At 48.5% G+C, this 19,602-nt stretch overlaps 1 protein-coding gene across 1 annotated transcript in view; it reads left to right on the top strand.

Annotated features, from left to right (window-relative positions):
- Positions 1 to 19,602, top strand: part of SAMD4B (sterile alpha motif domain containing 4B) — a 37,302-nt gene that overhangs the window by 9,208 nt on the left and 8,492 nt on the right. The window contains exons 2-4 of the mRNA XM_060651081.3: positions 4,857 to 5,259; positions 14,383 to 14,853; positions 19,224 to 19,463. Of these exons, the coding sequence (XP_060507064.1) occupies positions 5,064 to 5,259; positions 14,383 to 14,853; positions 19,224 to 19,463 (907 nt within the window). The 5' untranslated portion in view covers positions 4,857 to 5,063. The remainder of the gene's footprint in view (positions 1 to 4,856; positions 5,260 to 14,382; positions 14,854 to 19,223; positions 19,464 to 19,602) is intronic.

The raw sequence follows: 19,602 nt of genomic DNA, 5'->3' as shown, positions 1-19,602 counted from the left end.
CAGATGTGAACAGGTCTCCCTCTTTGCCCCTCATCTCTTGACTCTGCTTTCATCTGTGTTGGCTTCATTCTGAGGCAGACTCTCACTGAGGTAGCCGAAGGGGCAGCCAGTAACATCAGGAGATGTATAATCTCAGCAACCCCAATGGAGAACTTCTTTTCCTCAATGGTTCCAATAGAAGTCCAGTGAAGACTTTCCTTGACCAGTGGACTTGCCATGTCTACTTCTGGAGCCAAGGAAGACGGTTAATTTTCCAAAGGGAACTCAGGGGCTGGTATCAGAAGATGGGCATGGATGGTTGGCAGCAGATCCACCAAAATCCCTCACAGTGTAAGGTGCCTTGGAATAGTCAGCGTGATGCCTCTTTCCTGGCCCATGTCACTAACCGAGGTCTCCCCTTCTCATTGCTGCCAACCACCCAGGAAAAGAGGTAGCCGGGGACCTCTGGCCCTTTGACGGAAGAAGCCATATCACTCTCCTCTCTAGTCACCATCCAGAACAAATACCCAGCATCCTTCTCCTGTCCTAAAAGCAACTGTTTGTTTCTCTGAAGCCCCCAGTGTTTTTTTTTTTTTTTTTCAACGTTTTTTTTTTTATTTTTTATTTTTGGGACAGAGAGAGACAGAGCATGAACGGGGGAGGGGCAGAGAGAGAGGGAGACACAGAATCGGAAACAGGCTCCAGGCTCCGAGCCATCAGCCCAGAGCCTGACGCGGGGCTCGAACTCACGGACCGCGAGATCGTGACCTGGCTGAAGTCGGACGCTTAACCGACTGCGCCACCCAGGCGCCCCTGAAGCCCCCAGTGTTTACTGAGGACTGTCACAGCCATTGTTGGGCACTAGATCCTCTCTGCCAATCATGTTCCCTGAACAACTGGGCAGCTTGAAGGTATAAACCAGAGAGGCCTGAGGGAAGGACAGTTCACAGACTTCTGGTCTTTTCCCAGTGTGTGTCCATCTGGTCCAAGGACTGCAGGCCACATGCTTTGTTTGTTCCTCATGGTGGTTCACTGTTGCTATTTTAATGTGAATTAGTTTCCAATATTTAAAAATAGGGGAAATTTTATTTAAAAATCCAGATTTCCGGTTCCCCTTAAAAAAAAAAAAAATCTAAAACCTAACAACACTGGACCCACATTCCCACATGGTAGCAGTTGATCAGAGCTAAAATCATGACTTCTCCCTTTAGATAGGGTATGTGCTTTCTAACTCACCATAGTCCTCACCAGCCTGCTTCATTCAAAACCTGGACTTAATAAGAGTCATATTTGAGACCCCGCTCTGTCCCAAACCTTTGCTTATAGCATTTGGCTTGGGAGAAGATTCTGGTCGTCAGCTTATTTGGGAAGCACAGTGCTGTTGCTTTGGAAAACTAACAACCCAGAAAAAGTTTATGGGAAAGAGTGTGCACAACTTTGGTCTCTTTGTGGATTTGGTCATCTTTTTGCCGTACATGTTGTTGGCATATCAAACCTCTCGTCACAAATGTTCTGTCTGAAATAGTAACATGTCCTTCTATCCTATGAGTTGCCACCCAGTGAAGGAATCCCTCCCACTCCCAAGGGATGTTCATGTAGCCTCCACTTGACCACTTCCAGCAGCCAGGGAGCTATTACCTCCTCACGTGGCAGCCAGTTCCATTCTTGGATAGATATATTATTTTAAAATTCTTCCTTATGTTAAGGCAGATGCTGTCTCCTTAGGGCTGAAATCCACAAAATGTTGGAGGTAGGAAGAGAAACTGATTTTTCAGGCATGTGAACTACCACTCATCCATCCTGCATCCAGGGCAAACATTGATAATCAGTCACAGTATTCTTTCTCACTGAGCCAGATAGTAGAATGCAGCCTTAAAAAAAATTTTTTTTTTAATTCTTTAAAAATTATAGAAGTAATACGTGTTTACTTGCAACTAGTGAAGTGTTACAAAGTTACATAAAGAGACTGTTAATAATTCCTCCTCTCCGAGGTAAACCAATGCGAAAGGCCTAGGGTGTGTCTTTATACACATTTCTCTATACACATACACATGTAGATATAATGAGGTGTGTAAGGATTTTTGTATGGCTTTTTATCTTCTTTGTATGAAAATGGCATTGTATTGTATGTATTACCATGGAGCTTATGATCAGCCCTGCAGGTTGGTGGTGAAAGATCAAACACTATATATAGATGTAAACGTGCTATGTTTTTTGTATGCTATCAGAATCAAGCATGTTTTTAATAGCTACGTAATATCTCTTTGTATGAGGTGTGCCCCAATTGATTAATCCTTGCCCTTTGATGGATACTCCTGTTGCTTCATTTCTTCTGGATCCTTCACACCATAGTGCCCCAACCAGCCACTACCAGTCGTTGGGAGTTAGCCTGTGAGGTAAAACCCATTTGTCGTGTCTGATCCAGTCTGACTCCTTATCTTACACATTGTAGAGAAGGGAAGCGGGCTAGCTCCAGGTCAAAGTGAATCAGTGTCTAGGGCAAGACTAGAACTGAATTTTCTTGACTCTCAACATTTCCCGTGTCCCCTCTCACTTAGAGCCATCCACCCTGGTTCTCCTCTGGAGTAAAAGAACAAATCTAATTCCTCTCCTGTGTGCTACCCCTTCAGATATTCAAAGTCAGCTATATCATTCCTTCTAAGTCTTCTCTTCCACCGGGGAAATTTCCTCAGTGCCTTCAAACTTCTCTTAGGACAGAGTTTCCAAGTCTGTTTCCCATCCTATGGGCCATTCCTTCTGTCATCTTCTCCGGGGCTGTAGAAATCCCAATTGTGGCTTCCATGCTCACCTTATTTATTCATTCTTTCAGCAAATACATACTGAAAACCGTCTGTATGCCAGTCACCATTCTGGGCACTGGGTAACCATATAGCTTGCTTTTTGGTGGAAAGAGAAATAACAAACATAAATAATATCTGAGGATGTCAAATTATATAGAAGAAATAGCCTAAATAGGGTGACAGACCCCTTAAATCCGATAGTCAGGGAAGCTCTCTCTGAGGAAGTAACATTGAGCTGAGTGAGACCTGAGTGACAAGTAGGGGCCAACCATAAATAGGTCTGAAGAAAGAGTTCTAGTGAATAGAAAACTTGTACCAGATGAAATTGGAGAGGCCACAGGAGTCTTCCAGGGACCTGTAGACCAAGATCCATTCAGTTTTAGTTTAGGTTTAGTTTAGGAAATCATTGGAGGATTTTAAGCCAGGAGCAACATTTGATTCCTTTTTAAAGATGTCTTGGCGCGCCTGGGTGTCTCAGTCTGTTAAGCGTCCAACTCTTGATTTCAGCTCAGGTCATGATCTCGCAGTTTGTGAGATCGAGCCCCGCATTGGACTCTGTGCTGAGGGAGCCTAGCCCGCCTGGGATTCTCTCTCCCTTTCTCTCAGCCCCTACTCTGCACATGCATGCTCACTCTCTCTTTCCATCTCTCTCTCTCAAAATAAATTTAAAAAAATAAAAAATAATAAAAAGATTTCTGGGGCACCTGGCTGGCTCAGTTGGAAGAGCATGCAACTCGATCTCAGTCTTGAGTTCAAGCCCCGCGTTGGGTGTAGAGATTAATCAAAAAAGTAAATAAACTTAAAAAGATTTCGTTTTCCCCTACGCTTGCCCTTATATGCAAAGGGATTGACATCTGGGTCAGTTTGCTTTGTTCAGGTGTCCCAGAGAGGATCTGCCAGGTGAGTCATAGCCGTTGTCAGATGCACCTCACAGCGCTCTTCAGCAAGAGGATGGAAGTTCAGGGAGGTGGCAAGACATGAGCCCAGCAAGTTCAGTGGGTCTTTGTGTGGAGTTCTCAGTCCGTGGAGCCAAATGTGGTTTGGGGATAGAGCCAAGGCACTGGTTGTGGGACAGACCAGGAAATGCGAGTAGAGACCTGGAGCTCGAGACACTTAAAAAAAGGCTTCAGAGTAGTGTCCAGAAATCAGTCCACTGAAGAATAGTCCTGTTGTCTGCCCAGTTAACACAGCTCCTGTGTTGTTCCCATCCAAGAGAGGAATTTGAACACTTTCTAGCTTGGGAGTTTTTTACTTTGGATGTGACCCTTCTCAAGTTGGCATCCTCCGTGCTCTTAGGAGTCTGGATGACAGGCATCTTTGGAAGCCAGGGGACTTGGGTCAGGAGTAGCCTTCAGAGGAATGAAGAAGAGGTCTGGGGGAGACTCACCTCAGAGCAGAGATGAGTGGGATCTTAGAGATCAGAGCTGCACCTTTTCCAGAGTGGCAGAGCTGGGTTGAAGGAGGTAAGATTCCCCCAAATTTTTGAAAAAGCCTTTGTCCATGCCCCTACCTTTGGGCACCCAGGCAGTTACTGATCACTTAGCTATCTGCATACTCGAGATCTCCACTGAGGTCACCACCCACTCACATCCTAGCTTTATGAGTCTTAGATTGACATACATAAACTCCATGGAGTCCTCTTAGCAGGTGAGCAATCACTCTTTCCCACTCTCAGAAGAGGTAGGTCAGGGCATGTGCTGGGGGTCACATGTCACATAAGGCCAGGTTTCCATTAATTCAGATCTTTCCCTGTAGTGTGCAGCCTCTCCTATTTCCCATTGCTGGAAAATCCTACCAACTTAATTCTGCTTCCTTTGGCCCTTTGATAGCTAGGACTGAGGGGCATCCTCTTCTCCTTAGTCTTGCTGAGTCCCAATCAGGTGTTTTTTCTACATCTGGAGATTGGTGGGAAAGTTGGTTTAGTGTCTGGTGTTGGCTTCCTCTTTCTCCCAGGAGCTCAGCAGAGCAGACACCCTAGGAGAGGAAGGCATAAACCCTCCTTACCCTCTCAACCTGCATTCACCAGGCCAGTTCCAGCCCTTTCATTCTGTCTGACCACCTTCCTTCCTTTTCTAGGAGCCTGGAGAGGTGTGGCTGGACCAAGACCTCCCCCGATGTGAGCAGGTTTCCTCCTCCCCCTACCACCCGTTGCCACCACGCCAGGGAACGTCCTCAAGCCCTGGCCCTCAGGGGAGAGGTAACAGGAGCTCTGAGCCGAGACCATGTGACGGCGCTGGCCCTCGCCACCGCCGTCCCCCCCACCCTGGCCCCAGGCCCGGCACCATGATGTTCCGCGACCAGGTGGGCATCCTCGCTGGCTGGTTCAAGGGCTGGAATGAGTGTGAGCAGACGGTGGCCCTGCTGTCACTTCTGAAGCGGGTCACTCGCACCCAGGCCCGGTTCCTGCAGCTCTGCCTGGAGCACTCGCTGGCGGACTGCAATGACATCCACCTGCTAGAGTCGGAGGCCAACAGTGCCGGTGAGTCTCCACCCGGAACAGGAGCAGATATCAGAGGGCTGAGGAGGCCCACCCCACAATGTGCTGAGAAATGTGGGTTCTCAGCTTGTTGGTGGAGGGGGAGTCCCTGACCTCCCAAGTCATCATCATTAGTCTCCTGGGGCTTTGTTGCCAGATATCCTCAGGCATGAAATGAGGGGCTACTGGCGGATGGCAGTGCAAACTGGAAACAACCTATAGCAGAGGAAGAGCTATGTAGGGTGGCTTGTCTGGGCGACTGAGAGGAAGGGACTAAGGTCATTACTTATGAAAGTGGATTGGAAGCTGAACAAATAAGTCATTTCTCAAGCTCTGGGACACCAGAGCTAGGAGAGAATTTTAGAAATTCACAAGTAATCTTAAACTGTTCTGTAGGCACAAAGGTAGGTTGGACTTAAGGCATAAATAGCTTCAAGAGAATTTTGAATTTAGGTATAGTCCGTATCAGTTCCCTAAGCACTCAGTAGAGTGTGTACCAGGAGCCTGGTGAGCCAGGCTTCTCTAGAACTCTCTCAGGGGCTCCAGTCATAGACAGGAGTCAGGCCAGAGAACGCTCTCAGGGCACACTGCTGAAGCCATTCTGGCCTGTAGGCTTCCACAGGGCGGGATGGAGAGCTGTTGACCTCAGTGATGGGTGAGAGAGATGGAGGCCAGAGAAGAGGACATTTCGTGCGTACTTGAAGCTAACTGGAAAGGGGACGCAGGGGCTCCGTGTCAGTGCATCCAAACCCTTCCCACCTTCTCCCCCATAATAATAGCTCACATTAAGTCCTTACAACACACCAAGTACTGGCTGTACTTATATACTAACTTGGAAAGCAGTGTTTTTTAGTGTCTCTAGGGTCAGACTGTCTAGGGTTAGATCCCAGGTCTGTCATTTGCAATATAACAAAGTAACTTTCTGAGCCTTGGTTTCTTCCTCTCTAAAACCAAGATAGTAACTATGCTTACATTTTAGGGTCATTGTGAGCTTTGAGAACAGTGCCTGGCATGTAGTAAACACTCAGTAAATGTCAATTGTTTTTATTGTGAATAACTCATTTAGTCCTCACAACCCCATGAAATTGGTACTGTTATTTTCCCCATTTCATAGGTAAGGAAATCCACATGGGCTGCTAGGAGCCACAGAGTTGCCTGGCTTCCCTCATCTCCCCAGGCCCATTGCCTTCGTAACAATCCCCTTTATTTTTCTGAATATTTACGTATAAGTCAGAGAAGCACCATGGTTATAGGGTGAGGTGGCTCCTCGGGCCAAGACTCACACCGGCTTTAAGTCCCAGTCTGGCAGACAGTGAGAGCAAGAATCTAGCAAGACTACAGCAGGCTCAGAGCTCAGCAGCCTCACACTCCTCCACACCAGGGAGGGCTCATCTCTGCTCTGACATCGGTGGCAGGAGTTCTTGGTTGTGGTATGGCTGTGCCCCCAAGTAGGGCTCCTGTGGGACAGGCCATTTTCTTATGTAGCTTTGTCACACTTCCCTGCCACCCCATCCTGTGAAGGCAGTTGGATGAGCACTAAGTACCAATCTTGTCTGTATCTCAGAATCACCAGTGGTGTTTATTCTATTTATTAGAGCGTGTTTAATTTTTGCATTTGTTTTCAAAACTTGTAAAATCAAACCCTATGAAAGTAAAAAGTGAGATCTCATCCCTTCCATACTTCCATCTTCCCAATTGGTGTATGTTTTGGAGATTCTGTGATGTATGAGTATGCACATAGTCTCCCTTCAGCTTTTTCATTATTTTGATCATTTCTTTAAAATGTTTTAATGTTTTATTTGTTTTTGAGAGAGAGAGAGTACGAGTTTGGGAGGGGCAGAAAGAGAGGGACACACAGAATCCGAAGCAGGCTCCAGGCTCTGAGCTGTCAGCACAGAGCCTGACATGGGGCTCGAACCCACGAGCCTGGAGATCATGACCTGAGCTGAAGTTGGATGCTTAACTGACTGAGCCACCCAGGCACCCCTGTTTTGATCTTTTTTTTTTTTTAAGTTTATTTAGTTATTTATTTTGAGAGAGAAAGAGCATGTGTAAGGGAAGGGGCAGAGAGAGGGAGAGGGAGAGGGAGAATCCTAAGCAGGCTCCACGCTGTCGGCGCAAAGCCCTGAAACCAAGAGTTGGCTGCTTAACCAGCTGAGCCACCCAGGCGCCCAGATCATTTTAATATATGGAGTAGAACACTGTGTATATTAACCAATTTCATTTAACAGTGTAATTTGAAGATCATTTCATATTCAGCACACATGTGTATGCCTCATTGTTAATGGCTGCATAATAGGAAGAATAGGTATTTATAGAGGCCTACCTGGGAATCAAACAATTCTTTACGTTTATTACTCATTTAGTCTTCACAACAGCTCTGTAAGGTAGTCTTACTGTTCCCTCATTTTATAGATGAGTAGACTGAGGTCTGGAGAGGTTTAGTGACTTGCCCTGGGTCATACCACTGGTCACAGGTGGAACTGGAATTTGATTTTAGAGCTCTTGCTCCTGACCAGTAGGCTCTACTTTATGGTCTGTTTGGTCTCGCTCATACAAACAGTGCTGTGATGAGTACCCTTTAAGCATCTCTAAGATAAATTCCTAGAATTCTGTGGAACTGCTAGTTTGAAGTGATGTGGATGTGAAAGATGCCTTGTTACCACATCGCCTTAAAAAGACACGGCACCCTTTATACCAAGAACCTGATGCTCATCCCAGATGGTTTGCACTGGGATTTGGGGGTAATGCCTAGCCAGGGTTGAGAATTGATGTGGAACGAATTCACTGATGAATGAAAATAGGAATCAAGGTCTTCAGCCGCAGCCCCAGGTCAGATGGCGAGAATATATAACAAGCTGGTACTTAGATGGAGAGGTAGGGAAAACTTAGAAGGGCTATGGTGTATATCAGAGTCAGCAGGAAACCTGCCAGGACTAGAGCAGAGCATGACTAGAGAGAGAAGTGGTCACAGAGGCAAATTCTACAGACCGTTAAATGACTCTTAATGGACATGGGGACTCCTGGGCACCTGGGTGGCTCAGTCGTTGAGCATCCGACTTCAGCTCAGGTCATGATCTTGGAGTTTCTGAGTTCAGGCCCCACATTGGGCTCACTGGTGTCAGCACAGAGCCTGCTTTGGATCCTCTGCCCACCTCTCTTTGCCCCTGCACTGCTTGCGTGCACACTTGCTTGCTCTCTCTCAAAAATAAATAAACATTAAAATAATTATAATAATAATAATAATAATAATAATAATAATAATAATATACATGGGGGCTCCAAGACTAAGGAGGCCTGTGTCTCCTGTCTCGGTCCCTCCCTCAAGTAGAACAGCCCCCTTGCCTTATTTGTGAAGGAAGTAGCTTCTTCCTGGGCCTAGAGGCCTACTTTGTGGGAGGAACTGTGCACCCTCTGACTTTATCTCTTCCCTTGTTTGTTATGGGCTTCCCATTCCCTTGTGTTTCCCAAACTTGCGTCATTGTCCACATCACCTGGTGGGAGGGAAGTGACTCTTAAAATCCAGCCTCCCCACCCCCCCAACCCTGACTCCACCCCTGAAATCAGAATCCTGAGGGGATGGGCCTGGGAACACATATCCAAGTTCTTCTGCTGACTAGACAGTTTGAGAGATGATGCTCTGCTGGATGATTCATTTGTTACAGGACATGAGAATAGGAATCAGAACATCCAGGAGTTCTAGATCCAACTCTGCCACTAAAACCTCTTGTGCATTGGACCAGTTCCACCCCTCTTGAGCCTGAGGATCCATATCTGGACAGTGAGAGGGTTGTTCTAGATACTCTCCAAGTGCCTCTTGGGCTCTGAAATAATGTACCAAAGAAGGTAGAGCCACAGCCAAGCATATAACTTTGGGGGCTCAGCACATTTTTCTAAAGGAATAGCTCTTAATATTTTATGAGATGGGGGTGCCTGGGTGACTCAGTCAGTTGAGTGTTCCAACTCTTGATTTTGGCTCAGGTCATGATCCCAGGGTTGTGGGATCGAGCCCTGTGTCAGGCTCCACACTTAGTGTACAGCCTGATTAAGATTCTCTCTTTCTCTCTCTCTGCCCCTCTCCCCTGCGCTCACTCTCTTTTGAAAAGAAAAAAGTGGGGGAGGGGCGGAGGGAGGAAGGAAGGAAAGAAAGAAATGGGCAGATAGGACACCTGGTGGCTAGTTCGATAAGCATCTGACTCTGGATTTCGGCTCAGGTTATGATCTCACAGTTTGTGTGATTGAGGCTTGCATCAGGCTCTGCGCTGACAGCACAGCACAGAGCCTACTTGGGATTCTCTCTCTCTCTCTGCCCCTCTCCTGCTCATTGCATGTTGCACACTCTTTCTCTCCCTCCCTCTCAAATAAAATAAACTTTAAAAAAAAAAAAAAAAGGCAGGGAGTACAGACGGCTTGATCTAGGCAAGTGAGTCCCAACCCTGGCTTCATGTCAGAATCACTCAGGGACTCTATAAAAATAATCTGAGGCCTGGGTCCTATCCCCAGCGAGTCTAATATTTTTTAAGCTCCCTAGTTGGCTCTTGCGTGCATCCAGTGGAGAACCACTTGTCTTGATACTGACGCTGATACTGACCAGGAAGGTGGTGGCCTGCTGGGAGTGGGGAGTTGGGGCTGTAGAAGGGGAATCTGGTCTGGGCTCTTCCTCTCAAGCAGTTGGGAGGGTTTAAGGAAGTCCCCCAAACCCAGGCAGCCAGCATTGGTTTCATAGAAGCAGAATCTGAAACAATACCCAGGAACAGAAAAGCAATACCCTAAGGGTCTGTGGAACAGGAAAGAGAGGCCCCAGGTTACCCCTTGTTGTCATCCCTGTTGCTTCTCCCAGTGCTGTGTTCCCTGCCTGTTTGGAGCTGTAACAGTAATGCTAGTCCTCTCTTTCCTCCTGATGCTGACTTGGACCAAAAGAATAGAGCCAGAGAAGCTGAAATCCCCTTCCCTCCCAGGTCCTTCAGCTTCCTAGGCCACATTTCCTGCATTTCTTTCCTCCTCCTGTCCTCTGAGTCAGAGTCCCTGTATCCAGCAGGTTTAAGCTCCTCCCTATCTGGCTTACTGAATCTGGGTGGGGAAACTGAGGTCAGGAGGGGGCCATGGCTGAATGAGTCACCAGAGCTCAACTCTCATGCCTCCACCCTCCCTTTAAAGCTCTACTGACACAGTTCATCAAACAAAAATGTGAGCCCCCTGGCCCTCCCCCATGTTTGTGTGAGCTGGGGTGAGATAGAGAAGGGCATGTTTGCAGCCAAACCCCAGCCCCTGTGACTAGTGCCTGAGGCTGCCACGATTATTGCAACAGCCCAGCACGTAAAAATGGATTTGCTCTGTGGCAGTCTCCAAGATATATTTGGCTCCTATGATTTGCCAGGACCCAGGGTCATGACCTATTTAGTTCTGGTCACCTGGCCAAGGAGGGTACTCATGCACAGTGTCTCTGGTCCTCTCCGTGCCTGCAGAATCCAGGTTTGCAGCTTGGTGAGAAGCAGCCATTGGCATCATGGCATTCCCAGCCCCCTCCCCCATCCGCCCACCTCCAGAATTTCATCATTGCTTGTTGTACGTCTAGCTCAGAGGAACCAGAGATATGTCTGTTTTTGGTAAATAACTGCACGAAATCCCCCACCCCTGTTGGGAATCTTAAGGGGGAGTCCCAGATGTGCCCTCCCATATTACTTGCTCCCCACAGCCCTGAAACAGCGTGGGCTCTAGATCTTCAACCAAAAGCAATGACAATAACATTTAAAATGACAGGAGTACTTAACACATGTCAGGTGCTTTGCATGATTGTCTCATTGAACCTTTACAACAACCCTGTGACATAGTGGCTTTTACTACCCCCACTGTACAGAAAAGGAGACCAGGCTCCGAGAGGTTAAAGGACTGGCCCACAAATATGTTGACCTAGCTCATAGAAGCAGAGGTAGATTTTGAATCCAGGCAAGTTTGCCTGTTGAACTTGTGCCCTTACTCAGTATACTCTGCTAGGATATGAAACAGGGTCACCTGAGGTCAGGGGATCCTCGAGAGGGCACGCTATACACACATAGACACCACTACCTTCTAGGAGACCATCTGGGTTCAATTCTGCAGGTATTCATTGGGCCCCCACTGTGCCCCAACTCTGGGCCAGACTTTTCTGATCTGAGCAGGAAACGAAGTTTCATCCCCACCCGTCATCTGCAGCCCCAGCTGGGCTCACCCCAAGGGGCCTGAGGCTGCGCAAATTCCTTGGACCAGATCCAGTGCTCACTGATGCTTCCCAGTCATGGGAGGCCCGCCCTCCCCACCACACCGCTACACAGACACATGAGCACACATTTCCCCAGGGTCAGCCTCCAGTCGTCCAAAACCACTCTCTCCTTTCTCCATGGTAGAACAAGGTCCTTCATTGAGCCCAACCCTTGGGGCTGTTCTGTCACGTCCCCTGGCAGTACCAGAGGAGAAGCTGTGTCCCTTAGCCCTGGGGTCCTGGCAGTATCCTGGGGTGGGGGAGGGACTAGACAAGGCTTCTCTCTGTCCCAGATGCCTCTGGCTACTCTGTAAGGCCTAAACAACAGCGATTGAGAACGTCAGGGTAGGGCTGGAAGGAGTAGGCTGACTGTTGGAGGAGAAGGGAGAAAAACACCAATCACTGAGTCATACTGAGTGCTTACTGTGGGCAGACTCTGTCAGGTGCTTTACATGCACTGTCTCCCTAAATCCTCTCAGCAGACCTGTAATCCCTCCTTTCCAGAGGAGGAAATGTATTGCCCAGGCAACTGCATAACACAGCTGGGATATAAGTCTTTGACTTTCTGTCCTTAATCTTCATCACGCTATTTCTTCTCATCAAGAGCCAAAAACTCAGGGATTAAGCCAGGGGAATGGGGTACCAGGGTATTCATTCCTATATGATCTAGTGCCATGTGGAGGTGGGAGGGTGGGAAAAGTGAAGGCTTCCTCAAGTCAGGAAGGCCTGTCCCACCTTGGAAACATCCTTAGATATGGAGATGACCTAAGAGACAGCCTTGTAGTCATGGGAAGCTGGTTCAGCAAGGTTTCCTAGCCTTGAGTGGTAGGTCCTGCATGAGATCAGGAAAGCCAAGGATGGCGGAGGGGGAAGGGGGTGGAGAACAAGAGATTTGGCATTGAAGAACTAGTATAGTGTTGTTGGTAAACGTTTCTCCCAGTTCTGGAAGCTGACAGACCTGGGCTCAGATCTTGGCTCTGTCTGTTTGAGAAAGTGATTCCACCTCCTGAAATTTAGTCCCTCATCCATAAGATGGCAATGTTTTTTGTTTGTTTGTTTAATGTTTATTTATATTTGAGAGAAAGAGAGAGAAAGACAGAGCATGAGCAGGGGAGGGGCAGAGAGAGAGGGAGACTAGAATCTGAAGCAGGCTCTAGGCTCTGAGCTGTCAGCACAGAGCTTGATGTGGGCCTCGAACTCACAAACTGCGAGATCATGACCTGAGCCGAAGTCAGACGCTTAACTGACTGAGCCACCCAGGTGCCCCTTTTTTTGTTTTTTAATTTTTTTTAATGTTTGTTTATATTTGAGAGAGAGAAAGAGCATGAGCGGGGGAGGGGCAGACATAAGATGGCAATGTTAAAAAGAGTTGAGGTGAGGTTCTTAGCATAGTGTCTGGAATATAGTAAGTGCTCAATAAATGCTATTCATTATCATTATTATTGTGTAGTATTACTGTTCTATTTTGGCCAGTACTATGGGCATAGCAGGAATTGATGACTCTGAATGAATAGATGAATCCCTGGGCACTTAAACAGAGGTTCTTTAGGCAGCTTAGAGCAGAGAGTCCCAGGCCAAGAGAATGTGCAGTTATATGGTGAGTTGGGAGTTGTGTATGATTCATTTTCTTAGGGCTACAGATGTTAAGTGTTTCCTTTGCCCTGTAGCATTTTCTCCCATCCTGCAGTCCATTGAGCTAGTCACAGAAGTGGTAACAAGGTTTTCAAGGAAGACCTGTAATAGCTCCTTCCCAAGGCCGCCTTTATGTGGCTGGTCTGGGGCCTTATTACTTAGGGAGTGACCTTCTGGGTCAAAAGGGGAAACCTGGCTCATCTCCATGAGACGGATCTAGGCCCTCACACTGTGGGATGGGAAGGAGATGTCACCAGATGATCACTTTGGCATGGACTGGCCAGTGAGGCTTCCTGGAGGAGGGCAGGTTTAGGCAGTCCATTAAAAGACAGAATTCAAATGGGAGGAAAGATATTATTGTAGGTTCAAGCCTTGGATCTCAGTGTAAGTGTGGAAACTTGGATGAATGTGATGTGGAGAGAGCCCCGGGGAATGTGGGGGTATCCCACATCTTTATCTGGAGGAATAGGAGGTGGCGAGTGCCCTAAAAATGAAGGTGCTGTTGGCTAGGAGTTCCTGAACGTGAGTCTGTTGGTTGCCATTGGAAGCTCCTGGTCAGGAACATGACATTTGGTGTGCTTTTGAGAAGACAAATCCGTCTGGGTGAATGGGACCAATTGGAAGAGGAAAATCTAGAGGCTGGTCTCTACCACTTAAACAGCAAGCATTTAGTAAATACATTCTTTTATATGCCTGGCCACTTTCCATTCTTTATTAGCTTATTGGACCTCAGAGGAACACTGTGAATTGGGTACTGTAATTATCCCCAAAACTGTTCAGGTTAGGAAATCCGTGTGCAGTGAGGTTCAAGATGACTTGCCCAAGATCTAGCTAGTAAGTTGGAGTCCAAACTGTCTGATTCCAGAGCCCAGACTTTTAACCATCGTATTCCATTGTCATCCACTGTCAGGGAGGAGGCTCTCCTGATAGGGGAAAGGAGATAGAGGCCATGGAGATAAAGAACAGGGATACAACGAGAAGGGCAGGCCTGGGGACAGCAGGAGGAGCTCAGATTCCAGAGTAGCAAGTTTGGCTGATTGGGGGGCCACAGCAGGTATTGGAGAGTAGGAGTGTTGGAACCAGGAAAAATTACTCTGGAAGCAGGGTGAGTGCATTTGGTTTCACCTGTATGAAGGACAAGCTCAGAGGTCAAGGGGTCATGAAGGGAGAAGGGAAAGGAGATTGGAGCCGAGGGAGCAGGCTGAGGGAGTCCCCTACCCTGGCTTCTCTGACATTCCCTTTTGTTCCCTCTGTAGCCATCGTCAGCCAGTGGCAGCAGGAGTCCAAAGAGAAGGTGGTATCCCTCCTGCTGTCCCACCTGCCCCTGCTTCAGCCAGGCAACACGGAGGCCAAGTCGGAGTACATGAGACTGCTGCAGAAGGTGCTGGCCTACTCGATCGAGAGCAATGCCTTCATCGAGGAGAGCCGCCAGCTGCTCTCTTACGCCCTCATCCACCCGGCCACCACACTGGAGGACCGCAATGCACTGGCCCTCTGGCTGAGCCACCTGGAAGAGCGGCTGGCCAGCGGCTTCCGCACCCGGCCTGAGCCTACCTACCACTCACGCCAAGGCTCAGATGAATGGGGGGGCCCTGCAGAGCTGGGCCCTGGGGAGGCAGGGCCAGGCTGGCAGGACAAGCCACCCCGGGAAAATGGACACGTGCCCTTCCACCCATCCAGCTCAGTGCCGCCAGCCATCAACAGTATTGGGAGCAATGCGAACACAGGTGAGGGAGTGGGGGTCCCAGGAGGCCATACCTACTTGAAAAAGGTCAAACTGGGCTCTCTCTCTTTACTTGCTCTTTGGTCCTGGGCAAGTCTCATAACTTATCTGGGCCTCAGCTTTATGAGGCAGTGCAGAGGTTGTGGAACTGACATTCCAGAAGCCATATCTGACCTACAGACTTGTTTTGTTGAGCCCAAACACATTGAAACCTTGGTTTTGTCTTATGCTTTAAAATAAATTTGGTGACATAAGAAATTGAGAATTTTCCCCTAAAACTCCAGATTTCAGCTTCTCTTAAAAAGGGAAAAAAAAAAAAAAAATCTGAAAACTCAAGGCTTGTATTCCTATAGCAGCAGTAAGATGGGGTTGAAGGATTAAATATTGTCCACCCCCTTCAGACCCTGCACATGTACCCCAGTTGGCCTCTGGCCCCACCACCTCCCTTTGGGCATGTCTGACACCTGCTTGCCTCTGAAAGTATTGAGCTAATGGCCAAAATCTAAGGTCCATTCCAGCTTAGACATGGTGGATTTGTGGATGTGGTTTCAGCTAATAGCATTGTTTCTGAGAAATCTGTGTTTGTAAGCCTGTTTATATATAAGATGTAATTCACTCTATATGGTAGTAGTAACGGTAGGTAGTGTTGAGCATTGACTGTGCTGTGAGCACTTTTCTGACATGATCTCGTTTAATCCTGGTCACAACCTTATCATCGGCCTCATTCGATAGATGAGAACACTGAGATTCAAAGAGGAGAAGTCATGTATTCAAAGTTACACACATAACAAGTAGTAGAGCTGGCCACGGTTCAGACTTGGGAAGTCTGACACCAGAGCCTACCTCTGGCCACAATGCTGTTCTCCAACCAAGTGGTCTAGAAAGGGCTATCTTGGTAAGCACCCCAGAGGCTGGGGTGAGCAGTAGGAGCTGGTATTCTAGTGAGTTTTTGAAATACTAGTGGAAATGAACAAGGTAAGGGAAAGCGGGATTTCCAAGACTTGGTGAGATAATATTACCTGACTCCAGGTGAGAGGTTTCCAAGATTTCACCTCAAGATGGCTGGTCCCCTTTGGCTGGCTGGTACTGGCTAAAGCAAGTCAAGAGAGTGGCAGTGAAATGTCATCCATGCCAGTGGGCGGGGTGAACCCTGGGTCTCTGGTACCCAGCTCTGTGGCACCTGGTACACACCTTCTGTCCCCTGAGTATCTTTCTTTCCCCAGTTTAATACGGATGTCCTGGCCACCTGCCTCCCTCCTAGGTGTTGGTAAGAATCAGGGAAAACAGGGATGGAGGGCATTTCTGGCAACTCTGGCAACCCAGAGGGTGTTAGACCTTGTTTTATAGTCTCAGAGCATCATAGTTTCTGGGTCCAAATGGAGAAAATATACTAATAATGATCATTCTAGCTAAGATTATTGAGCATTCGGTCTTTTCCAAAAGCCGTTCTGAGAACTTTATACATACAGATTCTTTGGCTGAGTCACAGAAGAGTCACTTGCCCCAGGTGGTATAGCCAGCATTGAAATCCATGCAGTGTGGCTCCACAGCTCATACTTGTAACTACTCTGCTACATTGCCTCCACCTAAAAGTGACCCTCCCGTAGATGCTCAGACCTCATCAATGGGAGGGGTTACCATGCAGGGTGCCCATACATTTCTTCCTCCCCCCAATAGGAATAGCAGCTATGAACGGACTAAGCGAGAACATTGTCAGAAAGGGGGTGTGAACCAGAAAGAGAGAAAGGAATTGGGCATTCCAGGTAGAGGACATAGCATGAAAGGAAGGTACGGGGTGGCAAATTGGAGTATGCAGACATGTCTGGCTGGGATGGAGAGGTGCAGGGATTTAAATGAGTAATTGCCGTACCCAACATCCATGTTTACTATGTGCCTGCCCCTGTGCCAAGGACATTACTTGGAAACGGAGGCAGAGGGGGCAAATAAAGTGACTTGCCCAGGATCATAAAGTTAATAGGTGGCAGAGCCAGAATTTCAATGCAGATCTGTCTTGACTCCCAGATCTCAGTATATTAGGGCCACATTCTGGGGGGCCTTGAAGGATAGGGTGAAGCTTTTCAATTTCAAGCAGTTGCAGGAAACAGGAAACCATTAAAATATTTTTGAGTGGGGAGCAGCAAGGACTGGCCTGTAAGGGCAGGCAGGGTGGGTTTGGGGTGCTGCCAAGGACAGACCAGGGTTTCTCGGAGAGCGTGAGGCCCTGGATCTCCGGCCGGCATTCCTGTTTTTATAGCCCTCATGCCGTGGCCGGCCTCCACCCCAGTGCCTGGCCAAGCAGCACTCCTCGGGAACTGCACGATCATTCCAATCAAGATAATTTCCTGCCCTCTCAGCCTTGCCTGCCTTCTTCTTGGCTGAGAGGGAAGGAGGAGGAAGCCATAGGCACCAAGACAGGCCACAGAAAAAAAGAAAAACCTATACCAAGTCCCCTAGGGCCTAGAAGGTGCCATTTTCTGGAAGGCCAGAGCCTTGGAAGGAGCCCTGAGCAGAGGACCCCAGAGGTCACAGCAGAGGTGGAGGCTAGCCTTAGGGGGCTATCAGTGCACTGCCCTTTCCCTCAGGTGATTTCCTGGCTAGGAACATAGATACTGTCATAGATGAGGGAAGGTGCTTTGGAGCCTATACCAGGCTGGTTGTCCTTCCTGGGCTGAGTTTCAGTGGAGGACTGGCAGGAATTCCAGCCTTTCCATCAGAAACAAGGCTAGGGTTCTTAGGTCTGTGCCTCCCAAACTTGCTCTGGGAACTGGGGCAAAGGGCTTCTGTTCCCTGAGCCTTGATGTTCTCACCTACCCAGGGTGAGGTTTTTTGGCTTCGTTTCCTTGTCTTTTTTTTTTTTTTTTTTTGACTTTGGGTACTTTTGGATTCCCTATGCCAAGCTTAGAGGCACCCTCAGGTCCATAGGTGCCCTCTTTTTGGCTTTTATGAAACTGAGGGCTCTTGCGTATCATAACCCTGCACCTGGTCATGGCAATACAGAAATGCGTGGGTGGGGTTGCCGTTCTACATGAGCCCAGAGTCCAGTGCAAGACGCAGGCTAGTGATGGAGGCAGTAAATGCTAGGCTTGAGGCAGTAATACAGGGCCCCAGGGAATGCAGAGGAAGGAGTCGTAGAAGAGGTAACACTTGAGCGAGGAGCGAAGGCTGAAGTGGCTGTCAGGGCAGGGTGGAAGAGCAGTGAGCTAGGCAGAGGGAATAGCTCCATGTGAAGGTCTGGATGCTCGTGGAAACCTGCCCTGTCCTGAGAATGGTTCAAATCAAGTTGAATCCCTTTTCCTACCTCAGGAATGGGATGGATGGAGGGTGTGAAACATCCTGTGGAAGAAGGCCTCGATTCACCCTGAGTCACTGGGCCTCATGGGTGGCTGATTTTAGCTCAGTACCAGAAAAAAACTTTGGCAGGTGGTAAGACCCAATGACAGGGATGTTGAGGAAGCAGTTTATTTATTTCGTTCATTCACTTACTGTACAAATACTAATGAAGCAGCTCCTCTGGGCCAGGCTCCACTGTAATTACTGATGATACAATGATGCCGTCACAGATCTTGTATCGTAGCAGGGGGGTATACAGTTAATAAGCAGGTAAACAAGTAACTAGGTAAGATCACTTCAGTTTGTCATGGGTGCTGTAAAGAAGATAAGTAAGTGTCCTATGATGGAGTAACCAAGATTGGTGGTGGGCAGCTAGTCAAGGAAGGCCTTGGAAGAGATGTCATGCTTGCTTGAGATGAGATTTGAGGAAGCCAACTGCCAAGATCAGGAAGACCAGAAGAAAGCAAGTGCACAAGTCTGAGGTTGGACAGCTTGAGTGTTCCAAGAACAAATGGGGGGTGGGGGTGGGGGAGTAAAAGCTAAAAAGGCTTGAACTGAAAGGTGAGCTGTGGGAGGTGAGAGGTCAAAGGGTCCAGGTCCTGCCAGGCCTTGTAGGCATGTGGAAGAGTTTGAATTTTATGCTCAGTGTGAAGGGAAGGGATTGACTTGGTCAGATTTGCATTTTTAGAAGGATCAACATGGCTTCTGTGAGGTGAATGGGGCTGTAGGAGGCAAGAAGGAAGGCAAGAAACCAATAAGGAGGCTGTGGCAGTAATTCCAACAAGGGACACCAGTGACTAGGACCAGGGTGCTGGAAGAGGAAGTAGAGAGATTCAGAGATGTGGCGGAGAGCTTGCCGATGGGTTGAGTGGGGGGAGTGAGGGAACGAGCACTATCTGGGAGGTGGTTCCCCTCACACCCCAGGGTCCCTTCCCCTTGTTGGATTCTGGGGCTGAGCGGCCATCCATGGCACCAACCAGGGGGGCACAATCTCCTGTGGTCAGATCTCCAAGCCTGACCTCTTGCCTCTCCCCCTCTGGCCAGGTCTCCCCTGCCAAATTCACCCCAGCCCGCTGAAGCGCTCCATGTCTCTCATCCCCACGAGCCCCCAGGCCCCTGGTGAGTGGCCGAGTCCGGAGGAGCTCGGGGCCCGGGCTGCTTTCACCGCGCCCGACCACGCACCCCTCTCACCCCAGAGCAGCGTGGCCTCCTCTGGCAGTGAGCAGACGGAGGAGCAGGGCTCCAGCCGGAACACCTTCCAGGAGGACGGCAGTGGCATGAAAGGTATGACAGGGGAGGGCAGCACTAGGACCCTCTGAAGAGAGGCCTCTGCATGGCTTAGAGGACAGAAGGGAGCTGGAAGCTTCCAGCTTTCACCTTCCTGTCACCCTCTACCCTGCCCTAGGCAGGGACAGGTCTGAGG

The sequence above is a fragment of the Panthera onca genome, chromosome E2 (assembly GCF_046562875.1).
Source record: "Panthera onca isolate mPanOnc1 chromosome E2, mPanOnc1 haplotype 2, whole genome shotgun sequence".
NCBI lineage: Eukaryota > Metazoa > Chordata > Mammalia > Carnivora > Felidae > Panthera > Panthera onca.
Note: the sequence above shows the minus strand (reverse complement) of the source record. Positions and strands in the feature narration are given on the sequence as shown.